The sequence below is a fragment of the Sinohyriopsis cumingii genome, unplaced genomic scaffold (assembly GCF_028554795.1).
Source record: "Sinohyriopsis cumingii isolate HCF-2022 unplaced genomic scaffold, ASM2855479v2 utg000356l, whole genome shotgun sequence".
NCBI lineage: Eukaryota > Metazoa > Mollusca > Bivalvia > Unionida > Unionidae > Sinohyriopsis > Sinohyriopsis cumingii.
Window position 1 is genome coordinate 550501 of NW_028315891.1, and position 20267 is coordinate 570767.

General features: G+C 36.8%; 1 protein-coding gene across 1 annotated transcript in view; it reads right to left on the reverse strand.

The window, feature by feature from the left end:
• The window catches only part of LOC149774286 (uncharacterized), a gene marked incomplete at its 5' end in the record, with an annotated part of 90347 nt that extends 71562 nt beyond the window's left edge, over nucleotides 1-18785 (reverse strand). Inside the window, 9 exons of the mRNA XM_089945508.1 lie at nucleotides 458-633; nucleotides 6170-6293; nucleotides 7578-7732; nucleotides 9137-9204; nucleotides 10513-10619; nucleotides 12058-12090; nucleotides 15666-15841; nucleotides 18094-18217; nucleotides 18642-18785. Coding sequence (XP_089801634.1) covers nucleotides 458-633; nucleotides 6170-6293; nucleotides 7578-7732; nucleotides 9137-9204; nucleotides 10513-10619; nucleotides 12058-12090; nucleotides 15666-15841; nucleotides 18094-18217; nucleotides 18642-18785 — 1107 coding nt within the window. The remainder of the gene's footprint in view (nucleotides 1-457; nucleotides 634-6169; nucleotides 6294-7577; nucleotides 7733-9136; nucleotides 9205-10512; nucleotides 10620-12057; nucleotides 12091-15665; nucleotides 15842-18093; nucleotides 18218-18641) is intronic.
• Between the last annotated feature and the right edge of the window lie 1482 nt (nucleotides 18786-20267).

Below are 20267 nucleotides of genomic sequence, written 5' to 3' on the forward strand. Positions count from 1 at the left end.
TGTAGCTTCATTGTTGATCAATATTTGCTCCTTTCTTCAATATTGAATCATTGTTCAATTCGACAACATTAGGAACTTGTAACAAATATTTCTGATTTAATGCAGTATCATACCATATATACTTGTGTGTAGGTTGAGTGCAACTGTAAACTGCATAGACCAAGATCTACAGTCATATAATGTGCCAGCATTCTGGGTCTTTGCAGTGTGTTTGGGGTAATCAGTAGAACAAACAACATAGATGCTGATCTGCCAGTGCATTATGTGCTGGTAGATTAGGGTCGATGTTGTTTATAGTTGGACTTGACATGTAAGTGGGTATATGCGGTAAGGTAACATTCCTTGTTGAAGGCCATTTTGATAGAAATGAGCAGTGCAATGAAAACTACTGGGTTATAATATAACTCAACTGCATTTTAGTGATGTTTAAATTATTCTCACACATTATATAACTTACCACAAACAGAGTGATTGAAATTTGTTCCAAACAAGTTCTGTGATACATTGAGTGCTCTCAACAGAGAAGTTAGTTGGGCTGGGACTGATGCGATGTGGCTCACAACCTCTGTAACATTACAGATGTCTCTGAACATGGGATCTCTGAGTAGACATTGTGTAGCATTCATAAGGAAGCTTGAAACAGAGCAAGAAAAAAATTGAAAAACACGTCATGCTTCTGCAATTATAAATCATGGTAACATTCTAAGTTTTGCAAGAAATCTTTCACTGCAACAATCACAAAAGGCTATAAACAAATGATGTATGTATAATGTCAAAAACAAGAGTCCCTTGAAAGGACTGATGTTCTACTCGACAAAACTAAATTTTAGATGTCCAAGTTATATAAGACCATTGCTTATCTTTAACTGCCGAGTGGTGAAACCATCCCAGATACTCTTCTTGAGAAACTAAAACATACAAAATTTGTAACTTCCTGCAACTTTCTTATCCCAACTGGCATATCCTGAATTCTAAATAATGCATTTAAAAAACAATAATTGTATATGTTTTTCTAGTTCATATGTTTACAAGTGTATGCAATTATCCATATATAATAAGCATGTATTCTATGTGTACATTATCCTTATGTGGGTCTTAAATTATTTGTGTACATTACCCTTATGTGGGCCTTAAATTCTGTGTGTTCATTATCCTTATGTGGGTCTTAAATTCTCTTCTTGGCATCCGTCCTTCTACGAGAGACGATGGCATAGCTCCAAAGTACGCTTTTGCTTATCCTTCTTTTTAGCTCTCTTTTCAGCTTGCTTTATTCTTCTCTTTTCCTCTGCATTTTGAACTCCCTGCCTGACAGGTAGACACCAGCTGGAATGGTTGTTTGCACAGTTCTCCCAGTCGTTGACATTGATGCTTGCTGTCTTCATATCCTTCTTGCAAACATCTTTGTAGGGCAGATGTGGTCGTCCAGTTGGTCGTGCACCTTCTGCTAACTCCCCATATAACAGGTCCTTGGGAATGCGACCTGGATCCATTCTCTTGACATGGCCGAGCCAGTGAAGGCGCCTCTCGCTGAGGATGGAGAACATGCTGTTCATGTTGGCGCGTTCTAGAACCTCTGTGTTGGGTACTTTGTCCTGCCACTGGGTGTGCAGAATGCGCTGCAGACATCTCAGGTGGAAGCTGTTGAGTTTCCTCTCGTGTCTTGCATAGTTGGTCCATGTTTCGCTGCTGTAGAGAAGTCAGCTGAGCACGCACGCTTGGTAGACACACAGTTTGGTCTTCTCTGTGAGGTTGGGGTTGTTCCAGACCCTCTGGTTAAGTCTGGCCATCACTGCTGCTGCCTTGGCAATCCTGCCACCCACCTCAGAATCAATGGAGAGTGAGCTGGAGATGTTAGACCCGAGGTATGTGAAGTTCTCGACAACTTCCAAATTGTACCCATCGATGGAGACAGAGGGAGGGGAGTCTGTGTCCTGTGCCATGACATTTGTTTTCTTCAAACTGATGGTCAGTCCAAATTCCTTACATGCATGGGAGAGGCAGCATACCAGCTGCTGAAGTCCATCTTCCGTGTGTGATGTCAAGGCTGCATCGTCGGCAAAGAGCAATTCACAGATGAGTACCTCTGTGACTTTAGTCTTAGCACAGAGACGGGTGATGTTGAACAGCTTGCCGTCAGCCCTGGTATGGATGTACACTCCCTCGCTGCAGTCCTTGAATGCGTACTGGAGAAGCATGGAGAAGAAGATGGCAAAGAGCGTCGGTGCGAGGACACAGCCTTGTTTGACTCCGCTAATGATTGGGAATGCTTCAGATGTTGCGCCATTGAAGCACACTGTGCTGTGCATGTTCTCATGGAACAACATAATGACAGCAAGCAGACGTGGGGGGCAGCCGATCTTCTGCAGGAGTCTGAAGAGTCCACTCCGACTAACCATGTCAAACGCCTTCGTCAGGTCTATGAAGGCAATGTAGAGGGGCATCCGCTGCTCGCAACACTTCTCCTGCAGCTGACGTAGTGAGAAGATCATGTCTACAGTTGACCTGTCGGCTCGAAATCCACACTGGGATTCTGGGTAGACGCGGGAGGCTAGGATCTGCAAGCGTGCCAAGGCAACACGGGCGAAGGCCTTTCCAACGATGCTGAGGAGGGAGATGCCCCGATAGTTGTTGCAGTCGCTACGGTCTCCTTTGTTTTTGTACAAAGTGACGATGTTGGCGTCATGCATGTCCTGTGGGATGTATCCCTGTTCCCAGCAAAGGCAGAGGAGCGTGTGTAGGGGCTGGAGCAGTGCTGGTTTTCCGCTCTTGAGGACTTCAGGCGGAATGCCGTCGCTTCCAGGAGCCTTCCCACAGGCAAGGCAATCGATGGTTTTTCCGAGCTCTTCCAGGGTGGGCTGTGTGTCTAGCTCCTCCGTGACAGGCAGGTCTGGAATGGCATCCAGGGCAGTTCCAGTGACATTGTTTTGGGTTGCATATAGCTCGAGATAGTGCTCAACCCATCGCTGCAGTTGTTTCCCCTGGTCTGTGATGACTTCGCCCGTCTTGGACTTGAGGGGGGCGGTCTTGTAGCTGGGGGGGCCTGTCGCCTTTTTGATACCCTCATACATTCCTCTTGTATCCCCGGTGTCAGCAGCTGTCTGTATACTGTTGCAAAGGTTCAGCCAGTAGGTGTTGGCACAGCAGTGGGCAGTCTTCTGGGCGTTATTCCTTGCAATCCTGAGGGCTTGTAGTGTTCTGGGGCTAGGTGCAGCCTTGTATGCCAGGAGGGCTTTCCTCTTTGCCTCAGTCACGGGCTCCATCTCCTCCCAATTTGCCTCATACCAGTCGACATTCTTTCGCTCCCTCTTCCCGTAAGCTGTGATGGCTGAATTGTACACAGAGTCACGGATATGGGACCACTTGGAATCAATGGTGTCATCAGGTATCACTTTGGTGAGGGCTTCCTTCAGTTTGCTCATGAACTGCTGTGTTTTCTCTGGGTTGCTTGCACAGCAGGTGTTGATACGTGGGTGACCCTTCTTCTTGGCGTGGTGCAGCTTCTTGGGTAATATTCGCACCTTGCTGGCCACGAGGGAATGGTCCGTGTCACAATCGGCACTGTGGTAGCTGCGGGTAAGGAGGACACTGGTCAGTTCTGCACGCCTGGTGATGACGAGGTCTAGCTGGTGCCAGTGGCGTGCATGTGGGTGTCTCCACGACACCTGGTGGATCTCCTTGCATTTGAAGAAAGTGTTTGTCACACATAGGCTGTGGGAGCAGCACATCTCCAGCAGTCGCTGACCATTCTCGTTGATCTTGCCCCTTCCGTAAAAGCTGAGACAGGTGGACCAGGCCTCATGGTCAGCTCCCACTCTAGCATTGAAGTCTCCTAGTAAGTAAAAGCTTTCATTGTTGGGGATACTGGATATTGCCTGATCCAGAGCCTCATAAAACTTGTCTTTCTCCTCGTAGGTGGAGTAGAGGGTTGGGGCGTACACACTGAAGATGTTGACCGGGCCTAAGGATGTTGACAGCCGGAGGGCAAGGATTCTCTCAGTACCTGATGATGGAGGTTCAATGAAGGCAATTAGCGTGTTCTTGACGGCAAAGCCTACACCATGCTGCCTAGGTTCATCCAAGGGCTTCCCCTGCCAAAAGAATGTGTAATTGGCTTCCCTGATGGTGCCGCTGTCAGTCAGTCGGGTCTCCTGGAGGCAGGCAATGTCGATGTTCAGTCGGGAGAGTTCTCTGTCAATGACGGCAGTCTTCCGTGCATCGTCGATCTGCTGTAGGTCAGTGGTCAATCCAGGACACATGGTCCTGATGTTCCAGGTTGCAAAACGAAGAGTTGGAGTCGTTTTATTTCTTCTTTTAGTCTTTCCTGGTGCAGAGTTTTGAGCCCACTTGACGAGATGGTGAAGCAGGCAGGCCATGGCAGGCAGCACCTTACTGACTGGGGGCTGCCCAGCTTGAGGCGGGCGGTAGCTGTCCAGTGAGACCTGATGATCTCTCCCACCGTCAGAAGTAACCCCTGGCGCCAAGCTCTACGCCAATCGAGCTTTGACTTAGAACCAGTAAGCTGCTACTTCTCGTGTTGTGCCGACGCCGTACAACAACGCTGGAATGTCCTCTCCAGTGGAGCTATGAAGCCTGGGCAGGGTGGTATGGAGAATCAGCTGTTGCCCATGCAGCAGATCCCCCCTCTCCACGCAGCTGGTGTGCCCAAGGGAACGACGAATGCCGATACAGCTTGGCACCAACGGCATCACAGGAGTTGCCGGAATGACGTTGAAGTCAATGTCATACCGCCTTAGGGACTCCATCTCCGGATTTTCTGTCGGGGTTTACTCCCTTAGCCTTTCCCATGCGTGGCTATAGCCACAAGGCAGCAGAGGTTTGGAATCGGAGTTTTCCTTCTCCTAGATGAGCTACCATCCAAGGTTTATGAGTCCCATCTACCCGAAGCATAAATTCTATGTGTTCATTATCCTTATGTGGGTCTTAAATTCTATATGTACATTATCCTTATGTGGGTCTTAAATTCTGTGTGTTCATTAGCCTTATGTGGGTCTTAAATTCTATGTGTACATTATCCTTATGTGGGTCTTAAATTCTATGTGTTCATTATCCTTATATGGGTCTTAAATTCTATGTGTACATTATCCTTATGTGGGTCTTACATTCTGTGTGTTCATTATCCTTATGCGGGTCTTAAATTCTATGTGTACATTATCCTTATGTGGGTCTTAAATTCTATGTGTTCATTATCCTTATGTGGGTCTTAAATTCTATGTGTTCATTATCCTTATGTGGGTCTTAAATTCTATGTGTACATTATCCTTATGTGGGTCTTAAATTCTGTGTGTTCATTAGCCTTATATGGGGCTTAAATTCTATGTGTACATTATCCTTATGTGGGTCTTAAATTCTGTGTGTTCAATATCCTTATGTAGGTCTTAAATTCTATGTGTACATTATCCTTGTGTGGGTCTTAAATTCTATGTGTACATTATCCTTATATGGGTCTTAAATTCTATGTGTATGTTATCATGATATGGTTCTTATATTTCTATGTGTCATATAGAAGCCCATTCAAAAACATGAATTCAGTTTATCTGTATCTGTTATACTTTTCTTGCAAACTGATGCTTGTCAACATCAGATAGATCTTGGGAGGTTTACAGTGGGTACTGATGTATCCTCATCTACATCCTGTTTGTTTCCCTAAGTGGTGATTGCAGTTGATGTTACTGACACATTGTGGGTTTTCAATAGTTAGTATCTATGCCAACAAACTTACATATTGTTAACTGGATATATGGATCCATCTCTAGTTTAGTGTGGTGGTTTGACTGACAGAAACAGGACAAGCCTTTAGGACATACAGACTTAACATGTAGTGCAATATGTCATTCAGAGATTTGACAGTTTGATGGGCAATTTTATTTTTCAGGAAAACAGGACACAGAAATGTAACAGCTGTATGCAGGTTTTGGTTAATTATCATGGATGATACATCCAATTAGCATCTAATTATGAATGTAAAGGAAAGTTAATTTTTATACTTCTCATGACAAAAAGTAAATAATTACAATATACTCACAAGTTTTGGCTTAGGAAAGAATGCAAAGCATTAAATAATATCTGAGGGATCAAATAACTCTAATTTCCCTGAAGTTTGACCAGCACACTGTTTTGGAACAGTTGTTTCAGATTGGCTGTACAATACCTGCATTTAGTTTGGTTATCTGGGAATGGTGACAAGCCATCAGGGATGTACTTCCGTATTCCACATTCTTCTAGCTTCAAAACTGCAGCAATGTTGTCAGAGGTGTTGCAAAATCCTTCCACATCTACAATCAGACAAATTTGGATTAGAAATATATTTATTAATATTTGAGGATTTTGTAAATGTTAGAGTAGAGTGTCACATGCTCTTTAAAGAAAACAAGGGAACTATTTGATGCAACTCATCTGTATCATACAAGCAAAACACAACAAGGAAACTTTTAATTAACAGCAAACATAAGATCCTTAATATGAGAGAAAATGTCTGACTTAAATTTCTCTTATTGTTTACTGAAAATCTCTAATTTTAAATTTAAAGAAAAGAATTTAATCATCACCCAAATATACCAGTGAAAATCTGGTTTTAACCATAGTTTGTCTTCTGTCAAAATTTTGATCTAGTTCGATTTAGCTATATACACTTTACAAAAGATAGCCTGTACATCACAGCCTGAAGTAATAAATTTAGTCCAAATATATAGAAAGTGTCAACCCATTGATTGACAGGGAACCCTAGTTTTTAAATTTGTGATTCCTCTGAAGTATTGCTTCAAATAACCCGGAGTGGCCGAGTGGTCTAAAGCATTCTCTATTTCGGATCACTGCCATCTCACCTCTGTCTGTGTGGGCTTGAGTCTAGGATTTGGCCAATGTGAGTATGTGAGAAAGCTTGCCAGTTGCTTCTTGTGGGTCACTGGTTCAGGACCCCGGTTCTTCCTCCACCATTATTACTGGTCGTCATGCATTGCGTATCATGTGCTGAAAAATGGCGTTAAACCCCAAAACAACAACAACTGTCATGAATGATGAATTTACTACATTAAAAGCATAGGTACTTCACAAAATGTTACTCTTTTCAATACATATTGAATATTAAGGAAGGATTATATAAATGATAGGAAACATTTGGAAACTGGTCTCTTTTAAAAAGGGTCTTACCGATATCCATAAACATTTTAAGCACTTTTTTTTCATACCACTGAGGTTCATTTGTCAGAAACGGTCTCATACATACATATTTTTAAAGATGTCCATTAGCAAGGTTATAGTGAAAAGTAAATTCATACAACTTCAAATGTACCAATGGTCATGGTGTTTAAAAATTGACATTTTATGTTGTTATTGACCTAAATTCATCAATTGAAAAAATTGATTCTTGTCATTTTAACAGAAGGGTAAATTTTTATTAAGTATTTAAATTCTATTTGTATTCACCACTCACCATGAAATCCACAAGCACTGGTACCGATCAAGTAATGGTAAATTCATTCTATCTCTTATTATTAACTCAGACTATCTAAAATGTAGGTAGATGACTTATTTTACTGTATATTTTCTATCAGTCTCACCTGTTTGATTGAGAATCCTGGGACTATTTGGACGAATCTCTCCTGCTATACTAGAATTACTTGTCAACAGGCCCACAATTAATGTACTGAGTACATCATTTATCGAGATGTTAGCTGAGAAAGCCAATTCAAAGTAAACAATGACACTGCCATTCCTGAAACAAAGGTTGCCATCAGTAACAATCATTATTATTCCAAGCATTATTGTTATTGTTGATTATGCTATTTTCATTATTACATTTTTGTAATTAAAAAATTAAAACTTTGAATTATGGAATGTAATTATTTGACAGGCTTTTATGATTTGGTTTGTGAGTGTTTAGAAACATTTAAACTAAGACCCTGCAGATGGACAGGTGAGCGGCAAGATGAAATAGCTAGTTGATGACAGGTGTGACTAATTAGAGACAATTAAAGCAAAAAGAAAAAACTACTTGAAAAGTATGTCTTGGAAACATAAAAAGAAACATCTAGGTGACAGATAAGTGAGTGGCAAAAAGAAACAGGTAGTTGATGATAGGTGTGTGTGTGTGGTGGAGACACATAAAGTAAGATCCAGCACATAGATAAGTCAGTGACAAAATTAATAGCTAGTTGATGATAGGTGTGTGTGTGTGTGTCTGTGTGTTGGAGACAAATAAAGTAAGACACTGCATATAGATAAGTGAGTGGCAAAACGAAATAGCTAGTTGATGATAGGTGTGTCTGTGTGTGTGTATTGGAGGCAAATATAGACTCAGCACATAGATAAGTGAGTGGCAAAAAGATACAGCTAGTTGATCATAGGGGAGTGTGTGTGTGTGTGTGTGTGTGTGTGTTGGAGACACATAAAGACCCAGCACATAGATAAGTGAGTGGCAAAAAGAAACAGCTAGGTGATGATAGATGTGTGTGTTGGAGACATATAAAGTAAGACACAGGATACAGATAAGTGAGTGGCAAAATGAAATATATAGCTGATAACAAGTAGATTTATAAAGTTTAGAATGCTTTATGCTTTCAGTCATGTGAAGGACAGATTAGAAAACACATAGGAATTATGGACTTAATGATACCACATTTGAAATTTGGCATGACTGCCTATAACTTTACACTTTTTATTTATAATGGACACTGATATCAAGTGGAACATGATACTATTGTTGTAATTATCAATTATGCAAGCTTAGGTACTTTTTTCTGCAGTATGAAGCTAAATACTTCTAATGAGAATGTTTCTATCTTTCATTTTGGAAGACAAGGTTTCATCTGGTTTTGTAGTTTTACATCACAGTAACACATGTAGATGTCAAATCAATTCAAGTAAAGTCATTTGCCCAAGGATACACCATGATTGCCAACACAGACTGATTTAATAGTAGGATTTCACCATTCTGATCACAAGTCTAATTACCAATAAACCACCATTTCTTCTGTTACATTAGTTACCTCCTACAACATGCATGCTGGCCCAGTAGGAATATTCTGCAAACCTAATCATGCAGGGGTTTAAGAAGAAATAATAAAATACATTAAAAATAAATGCATTGAAGAGAGTAGAGAGCATGTAAATTACTGACCGGAAGCCTTGGACACTGCTGTTGAGATAGGTTCTGTTCAGATTTCCACTGTAAAATGTCCTGTTCAGCTGTGAAGAAAGAAATGGAAAGAAAAGTTGTAAGTCTCAGCAATGTCAGTTGTGAAAGCAACAAATATGAAAGAAAACTGCATCTACAACAATACTTACACTAATTCTGAATTACATTCCTCTTTATTACCTTTTCTCCTCTACTATTTATTATTAAAGACAAATCAACCAACTTAAACCACTACTCTTTTAAAATAATATTTCCTTGGTCATTTTTCTGTGGCTACTTTCTATAACTAAGGCCATCTTTTAGGAAACATTTTCCAGGATTTCACCCAAAATGTTCAGCACTGTTTCCAACAAAAGAACAGAACAGATCAATATCTGTCATGTTCTGCCATTTTTATTTTTCTCTGCTTCTGTCTAGATGTGGTGTTAGTTCTCAGCCTCAGAACAGGGTTCTTGATGGTTTTCAAAACCACTTTTAGATGTTACCACAAGAAGAACCTCGAGAACACTGGTCTTTGGTCATAAATGTTTGTCCTGTCCCGCCCAAGGACACTCTAAGTGCTCCAAACTTCCTTCTGTTACTGTAAATGTTATTGACTCCAATTAAGTTGTCTACTGGAGGAAGTAGTAAATAAGTCCAGTAGCTTCAGCTTTAATGCTTTCTTTGAAAAAATACAAATTATTGTCATATAAAATACGATATTTACTAAGTCTCTAAGTTAGTTATAAGATAAAATATTGGACAAGATAACAATCCTTTATTTCTGACTGCATGGTCCATACATCTAAATCAAAACATAAATGTACTTTATACACAAAAAATTATAGCTGCCTAATGTACAAGTATAAAGACATATATACAACTACTGACTATGTATATATCACTGACAAGAACAAAATTATGTAAAATATTTAAAGAGTACTTTGTTCCATCAATCTCTATCTCAGTCTCAAAATTAAAATGAATACAACAGTTCCACAGAGAGATTTCAAGATACAATTCTTACTATTCGATATTCTCACCACATACTTTTTCTTTAATTCATTACAAACTAAATACATTAGAATTTACAAACATGGTAGAGGCACTGTTCCATCTGGGAATGCTTACAAGTAAACAGAGATTATTCTTGTAACCAATAGCTAATTTTATTTTTTCTACATTCACTGAAGTTAGTCAATAGAGTTCTACAATACAGACTAAGCAATAAGATTTGAATATCAAACTATTGATTTTTCAGGGCTTGCCATTTTAATTAAAATAATTCTTATCTCATTCTGTAGTTGCATTACAAGGGTTGAATACCTGGTTAATGTTTATTACGTACAACCACTTCCTTAGAGGTAAAACCATCTTACCTCTCTGATGATCTCCCTTTCCAGGTCCCCGAACTGAGGGCTAGATCTGTTCAGTAACTCTGGCTGAAACGCTCTTTCCAGGGTCAGGACTCCAGAGTATCGGTAAACTTATAAAAGGAAAATAAAACAAAATTATTAAGTCAAGCTTTTTTATTCATATTTTATCATCATCATTCATATATCACATATTGCTTGAGTAAGATTACAAAACTCTTCTAGTCTGTAAAGATTTATAAACAAATATTACACAATTAAATCTAATCACATGGATTCAACAGAATAATCCGATGGATTAGAGCAATGCATTTTCTGACTGGATAGGTCAAAATGAAGGCAGCAGATTGGGTTGTCACAATGAGATATTTCAACGGAATATTCAGAATCATAGTACTCGACTGATCTAAAGTTTGTACAAGCTTCTGATTGGATATTGAGAATCACAGCACTTGACTGATCTAATGTTTGTACAAGCTTCTGATGGGATAATCAGAATGACAGCACTTGACTAAATGTAAAGTTTGTACAAGTTTCTGATTGGATATTCAGAATCACAGTACTTAACTGGGCTAAATTTTGTACAAGCTTCTGATTGGATATTCAGAATCACAGCACTTGACTAAATGTAAAGTTTGTACAAGTTTCTGATTGGATATTCAGAATCACAGCACTTAACTGATCTAATGTTTGTACAAGCTTCTGATTGGATAATCAGAATGACAGCACCAGACTGGACTAAATTTTGTACAAGTTTCTGATTGGATGGAGCCATAATTTTAGTGAAATTGGAGAAAAAGAATGAAATAAGAGAACACCAGAATATCAATAACTGTAACTATAGAAATCCTGAAAATCTAAAGTCTTGTACTGGACAATTTTTCCCAAAATTATAGTGGTGGCAATATATATGTAAAATTTAATACAAAAGCATTCAATCTTGATATAAAAGGTTGTGACAAAAAAGACAACTTGAATATACCTTATCATCAAATGTATTGGAAAACATGTTATTTTTGGTTCCATATTTGCTGCTTTATTATTAGTATTATACTCTCAAGATTGACAGGTTTCCTCTCAAAGTAATCAGTTTTTTCTTCAAAAGCTATCAAATAGAATATCAATCAAACAAAGTATTCTATTCCACATTTTTAAAAGATCAATAAATAACTGAAAACAACGTGACATACGTTCTTGAAATTACAAAACATGTAACTGACAAACATTTCAGTCCAAGCCCAAAGGTAAAGTTTTATGATCACCAATAAAACAGTCAACCCATCTTGATCTGTGTCACTTATTAATAACAATCTTACAAAATGTTCTAACAGAACTGAACAGACTCTAAAAATTAACCTTTGCCATCCACAGAAAACTTATGATCCAATTCATGTTCAGTCTGAAAAAGAAATCTATAATGCATTCACTGCATAAAATTGTGTTTCAGTTTTGAAATGGTGCTATATATATATATATATATATATATATATATATATATATATATATATATATATATGTATAACACAGGATAGGACAGAATGAACTACTTACCAGTTATGTTACCAGTCATGTTACGATAGGAAGCTGAAAAAAGGCAGTGAAAAGGAAAGTGAGAATAAAATGTCTGTCTCTCAATTATTGAGAAGAATCAGTAGGCATTAATAGGCAAAGACAAAATGATATTGTTTCTCGCATGTACATTCATATATTTATTTCATAAGTTATAACATCAAAGTACAAAGTGTTGCCAATTAAAAATTAGAAAACTAAAATTGTATTTAGACGATATGGATGTCCCCACAAATATGCTATAAAACTAAGGCAAAGATGCCAGGACCAACTTACCAATGAAATAGTCAGGCCAGGACTGATATATATTAATCCTTTTGCTCAGTTTAGAATCAAGTCTTTCAAAAGTTACTAAGCAGAAATAATACTTATGACAAAAGTTGCAGACAGGGTATGTAACTTTATACTCTCTCCATACAGTACAGCAGAGGTATAAAAGAAATGGCACAGCTCAGTGGGCCATAGCACTGCATAAAGGTATTCAATCAAACAGGATAGTAAAGGCCTCTTTCCATCAATAAGAAAAGTTCTATGTGAAATTGTATCTAAATATGTCTGATCAGTTATGATATTTAAAGGAATATCATAGATAAGAAAAATTTGTTATCAAACTGTACCAAGATATGTTTGAGGAATGTTGAGCTGAATTATATCACAATATATCTGAGAAATGTAGAGTTAAATTATACAAAACTATTTTTGACAAGTTAAATCATTCAAAAATATGTCTGAGGACTACTTAAACTCATGGTGCATATGGCTGAACTAAAATCCAGTAGACATGTCTCTTACTACACTGCACAATGTGCTATCAACAGAACAAGTCCACAGTATCTCAATGTGTCTGCCTTGGAATAAAAATGCACATTGATATTTAAAGATCCCAAAATCAATATTTAGTTCTTATTCTTCTTTTCTAAAGTATAAAATTATATACAGCAACATTCTTGCTTACTTATATATCCGAACAGCGAGTTCATGGTTACAGTGCTTTAAATAGATATATCTCAGTGATGGACTTCACAATTGGCAATTAACTGTATTGCTGAGTAAGCTATTTTGGTTTGCTTTTTCTTTGTTGCTTATTTAAAAAAACTCACAATTACTGGCAAGCTCTTGAGATATATTTAATCTTATAAAATTCATCTGTTTGTCTACATATCATGCTTCTGTCAGCAAAGATAGCAGCAGCCATTTGAAATTCATGGAAATTTCTGATGTCCTCTTATCTCTGATTGGTTTTCTAGAATCCAACAAGAGCCAATTTTTTCTGAAGTGGAACTTCAGGCTCCTACATGAAATTTCAACTTTCCTGTCTCAGTGGCATGAGAGAACATGTGTATTGTCTTTGTATACTAGCATGAAAATTTGTGTATGATCTACAAGTCTGGAAAAATATTTTAACCATTTTAATACAATGATCTGCAATGAGGAATTGGTAAATTCATGTCTGCTAAAAACTTTGCAAACTCATCTCCAACAAGGTCTTCAAAGTGGGTGTGTTTGTTACAGAGGATTATTTACTTTGTGATTGTGTCTGCATATGTCTGATAATATTGTATTTTCTTTTTAAAATCCACTTTGCATGAAACACAATGCTCTTAGCAGAATTTTACTGAACCTTCCATTCATTTATGACTGTTTAGTATTAACACATTAACCCCTGAGCCAAACAGATAGGCAGTCCCCTGAAGCATACTTGCAGAGATCACCTAGAGCAGTGTTAGCCTTTCCAGTGCCTGTATCCCTGAGACTAGCTGACAGCAATTGGATTGCAGATTTTTATACAGGGGGCTACTTACAATAAAATTGTTATTATTTTATTTGCATTCATTTAATTCAGCTGAAATTTGGCACGGCAGTTCTCAATAAACTTACAAACATAATGGTATAAATTTCATGCTACATGCAGAAATAAAACTAATGCATGATGGTGAAAACAAATGATGTACTTGCCAATTTGCTTCTCTTGCCGTGAATAATTGATAAAATCCATTATGAATTCACAAAGAATTATTAACACCATCAACACATGAAATAATTATATTTTATGTACACAAAAATTCCACTTGTCGTCTCTTGTAAACTAAACATCCTGTGAATACTGTACACAAATGGGCATATTTTACTTGCTCTTTACTTACCTTTCTTCCTAAGAATTCTCACTGAAATTTTTAAAACTAATAAAACACTTAACAAACCTTGAACTATGAACACTCATGTTAACAACGTATATTTCCCAAACATTTATTTAACGATTATTCTAAAGAAAAAGAAGCTCCACGAAATCAAATGCATTTGCATCAGGGTCTAAATCCGTTGCTGGTCCTTGGTAAGTTGGTATAGCCTCTTGTCAATGTGTGTTTTATCATTTACGATCATCGATCAGCTCTACTTTCATTTTCTTCTTCTTCTTCAACATTCTCATTTTCGTCACTACCGCTGTTATTTTCAGTAGCTTTTTCGATGTCACTATCAATCTCGTCTGATTAAAATCCAGAAAATTATCCATCAGAATCCGTCAAGAAAAAGTCTGCTCCTAGAGGCTGATTCTCATCAATTTGCATCATTTTAAAATCAAAATATTTTCACTAAATCAACTGATATCGAAGTGAAAAAAATTTCCCGCTGTTGAGCAATGTGCGCTCTATCTATGTAAGCTAAGATTTGATTGGTTAAACTGACTGCATTAGTAGGAAATGGCTTTAAATCAACCAATGGTTTGCGCCGAGTTAACTCGTCGTGCGGGAGAAAGGCCTTGCTAAATACTGCCTCTTAAACTCGGCGCTCGGGAGACAAGCTATGCAAACTCAGCCACTTTAGCGAGGCTCGCGGGAGATCAGGGGTGTAAAGTACGACGAGTATACTCGTCGCCAGGGGTTAATGTGTTAAATAGATATGTGTTGTATATAAAGGACAGAATGAATCAGTTTTTGGAATGTCCACCAAAAACAGGTTTTACTGTACTTACAAGGTACCTGTTTACAAAGGACGGAATAAATCAGTTTTTAGAATGTCCACCAAAAAACAGGTTTTACTGTACTTACAAGGTTGAGACAGCACCAGATAAATTAAAAGTAACATATTAGAACCATACAACCATACAATTATTTGGGGTAAATCATTATTCCTTGTAGATTCATTGTCGATCAATATTTGCTCCTTTCTTCAATATTGAATCATTGTTCAATTCCACAACATTAGTAACTTGTAACAAATATTTCTGATTTAATGTAATATCATACCATATATACTTGTGTGTCGGTCGAGTCCAACTTTAAACTTCATAGACCAAGATCTACTGTTGCATAATGTGCTACCATTTCTGGGTCTTTGCAGTGTGTTTGGGGTAATCAGTAGAACAAACAACATAGATGCTGATCTGCCAGTGCATTATGTGCTGGTAGATTAGGGTCGATGTTGTTTATAGTTGGACTTGACATGTAAGTGGGTATATGCGGTAAGGTAACATTCCTTGTTGAATGCCATTTTGATAGGAATGAGCAGTGCAATGAAAACTACTGGGTTATAATATAACTCAACTGCATTTTAGTGATGTTTAAATTATTCTCACACATTATATAACTTACCACAAACAGAGTGATTGAAATTTGTTCCAAACAAGTTCTGTGATACATTGAGTGCTCTCAACAGAGAAGTTAGTTGGGCCGGGACTGATGCGATGTGGCTCACAACCTCTGTAACATTACAGATGTCTCTGAACATGGGATCTCTGAGTAGACATTTTGTAGCATTCATAAGGAAGCTTGAAACAGAGCAAGAAAAAAATTGAAAAACACGTCATGCTTCTGCAATTATAAATCATGGTAACATTCTAAGTTTTGCAAGAAATCTTTCACTGCAACAATCACAAAAGGCTATAAACAAATGATGTATGTATAATGTCAAAAACAAGAGTCCCTTGAAAGGACTGATGTTCTACTCGACAAAACTAAATTTTAGACGTCCAAGTCATATAAGACCATTGCTTATTTTTAACTGCTGAGTGGTGAAACCATCCCAGATACTCTTCTTGAGAAACTAAAACATACAAAATTTGGCAACAAAAAATATTTTCTAACATTTCTGATTCATCGATTAAAAATCATTCAGATTATGTGAAGATATACCCATGTGTTCAGGTTGGTTAAATCTATAATTAATGTGTTTAAGTGGCAATGTGTTCAAGGTATTCACTGGATATATCCACAAACAGATTTGATTTACACATGTTTCTACTATCATACTCAAAAGACAATATACCTAATTAAGTGGTGAGTACATAATCATTTTGTTTGACTTTCATAGTGATATTTTTTCTCACAAAGGAAATGTTTGCTAAGTAAAAGCCATTTAAAAATCTTTGCTTCTGTTAATTATCCAAGTGTTTTTGAAAGTTAATGTCATGGGTTAATATTCCAGTTATTTTGAAAAATATTGATTACCCCTTAAGTTTAAATGATATGACAAATGAAAGCTACATTTTAACTTGTAAATCCAGAACAGAATATTGTTTCTAGAACCTGTAATCAAAGGATGCTAGTCAAATGCTGATGTAAAAATAAAACAATAAAGGATAAATGCACTTGTAAGTGTGGTAATGCAAATAATTTATTTTTGTAAACATTCATTTTAATATTTTAGCTTTGCTTAGAATTGGGCTTTTGGCTCCATTATTTTTGTCATTGTTAATAGTGCCTATAGCCAGATTTCTTTGTTTTAGATGTATTAGTTGCTCTCTGTACTTAAATTGGCTCCTAGTGCATTTATAATCTTTGGGTTCTTTATGCTGATTTTGTAACTTCTTGTAACTTTCTTATCCCAACTGGCATATCCTGAATTCTAAATCTTGTATAAGAAAACAATAATTGTATATGTTTTTCTAGTTCATATGTTTACAAATGTACGCAATTATCCATATAAAGTAAGCATGTATTATATGTGTAGATTATCCTTATGTGGGTCTTAAATTCTAAGTGTACATGATCCTTATACGTGTCTTAAATTCTAGGTGTACATTATCCTTATATGGGTCTTAAATTCTATGTGTACATTATCCTTATATGGGTCTTAAATTCTATGTGTACATTATCCTTATATGGGTCTTAACTTCTATGTGTACATTATCCATATATGGGTCTCAAATTCTATGTGTACATTATCCTTATGTGGGTCTTAACTTCTATGTGTACATTATCCATATATGGGTCTTAAATTCTATGTGTATATTATCCTTATATGGGTCTTAACATCTATGTGTACATTATCCTTATATGGGTCTTAAATTCTATGTGTACATTATCCTTATGTGGGTCTTAAATTCTATGTGTATGTTATCATGATATGGTTCTTCTATTTTTATGTGTCATATAGTAGCCCATTCAAAAAAAATGAATTCAGTTTATCTGTATCTGTTATACGTTTCTTTCAAACTATGCTTGTCAACATCAGGTAGATCTTGGGAGTTTTACAATGGGTTCTGGTGTATCCTCAGCTACATCCTATTTATTTCCCTAAGTGGTGATTGCAGTTGATGTTACTGACACATTCTCGGTTTTCAATAGTTTGTATCTATGCTAACAAATTTACATATTGTTAACTGGATATATGGATCCATCTCCAGTTTAGTGTGGTGGTTTGACTGACAGAAACAGGACAAGCCTTTAGGCCATACTGACTTAATATGTAGTGCAATATGTCATTCAGAGACTTGACAGTTTGATGGGCAATTTTATTTTTCAGGAAAACAGGACACAGAAATGTAATGGCTGTATGCAGGTTTTGGCTAATTATCATGGATAATACAGCCAATTAGCATTTCATTATGAATGTAAAGGAAAGTTAATTTTTATACTTCTCAAGACAAAAAGTAAATAATTACAATATACTCATATGTTTTGGCTTAGGAAAGTATGCAAAGCATTAAATAATATCTGAGGGATCAAATAAATCTAATTTCCCTAAAGTTTGACAAGCACACTGTTTTGGAACAGTTGTGTCAGACTGACAGTACAATACCTGCATTTAGTTTGGTTATCTGGGAACAGTGACAAGCCATCAGGGATGTACTTCCGTATTCCACAATCTTCTAGCATCAAAACTGCAGCAATGTTGTCAGAGGTGTTGCAAAATCGTTCCACATCTACAATCAGACAAATTTGGATTAGAAATATATTTATTGATATTTGAGGATTTTATAAATGTTAGAGTGTCACATGCTCTTTAAAGAAAACAAGGAAACTATTTGATCCCACCCATCTGTATCATAAAAGTAAACACAACATGGAAACTCTTAATTAACAGCAAACATATGATCCTTAAGACAAGAGAAAATGTTCTCACTTAAATTTCTCTTATTATTTACTGAAAATCAACAACAAAAATAAAAACAAATTGCAAAGTGTATCTTTCAAATGGTACTACATGACTGTGTATATGTGCATGTCACCATGTTTGTTTGTCTGTTTTACCTCACAACATGTAGAATTCAGTAACCAAACAGATAGAACAGAGAATCATTCTGTGGTATTTGTGTATGTGTATAAATGTATGTGTCTGTGTGTTACCTGGCCTCATGCAAACAGTGGATGTACATGAGCTGCTGGTACAACACAGCTTTCCATCATTGCAATATTCATCAGCAGTACAAGTGGCTGTACAGTTGTCTGGATCAGGCATGGCAGAACATCCTGGTCCTTCTATCACTGACACTATAAAGTAAAGTAAATACATCATATCTATTGTACAGAACATCCAGGTCTTTCTCTCACTGACACTATAAAGTAATAGATTATATCTATTGTTCAAAACATCCAGGTGGGGGCCCCAAGTGGCCGAGTGGTCTAAAGCGCTTTCCGTTACGGATCATTGCCATCTCATCTCTGTCTGGGTGGGTTCGAGTCTCAGATTCAGCCAATGTGGGTATGTGAGAAAGCTTGCCAGTAGCTTCTTGTAGGTTGGTGGTTCTTTCCAGGGTTTTCCAGGGTTCTTGCTCCACCATTAATACTGGCTGTCATGTATAGCCTATCGTGTGCTGAAAAATGGCATTAAACCCTACAACAACAACAACAACAACACAACTAGGCTCTTCTCTCACTAACACTGTAAAGTAAAGACAGCATATCTATTGTACAGACCATCCATATTCTTCTCTTACTAACACTACAAAGAAAAGACATCATATCTATTGTACAGACCATTCATGTGCTTCTCTCACTAACACTACAAAGAAAAGACATCATATCCATCATGCAGACCTTTCATGTTCTTCTCTCACTACCAGTATAAAGTAAATACACAATATTTATCATACAGAGCCATGATGTCTCTCCAAATTTTGCTGGTAAAACCTGCCACCAACATCATTAACCGAAAATGGCAAGCCTCTGACTAAACTAAATTTGTGTTTAACATGTTGACATGGAGTCATCTTCTATAGGAACAACGGTAGTTTTCTTGTGAATATGCTTACATATTTTCTGTGTGCCATTATTAGAACTAAAAAATGATGACATTTTCAAATCTGAAAGTTTGACTTCAACTATCTATGTAAGCTCAAATACTTTACCATTCACTCTGGGTCAAAAGGTTGCCTTTATATGGACAATACTTTCCTACAGTTTTTTAAAATATAGATCTGTGTTGCTTTAATGACATACGTGTTATGCAGATCAAAACATCCAAGTTTAAAAAGTCAAAACAAATGGGAGCAAATTAATTTTTTTAAAATTGCTATAATGTCATGAAAATATATGCCATCCAAATATGCATAAAGATATGTACTGCAAATTAACTGGTCTCACTCAAGTGGTTTTTGCTCAATTGTGCAAACAAGATTTTTGTCCTCAAAATTCAAAAATAAAATACAATAAAAAGAAAAACTGATGTCATGGCTGAAAAATCTATTCAGTCTGTTTTCATAACAAGACAAATATGCCCATAAAAAAAACATGCTAAGAAGCTTTTGTCCAAAAATGTTTAAATATTTTTTTAACTGAACAACTTTTGTAATAGTATAAGCAATTATTCAGTTTATCTATATCTAAGTAAAAATATTTTATTTAATTTTCCTGTATGAAAGTGCCTGTCCTTAATTGTGCTAACAAGGTGGTAACACAAAAAAGAATCAGAAAAATAAATTTGAAAATATGAAAAATCTTATCAGGTCATTGGTGTATGACTGCAAATATGAC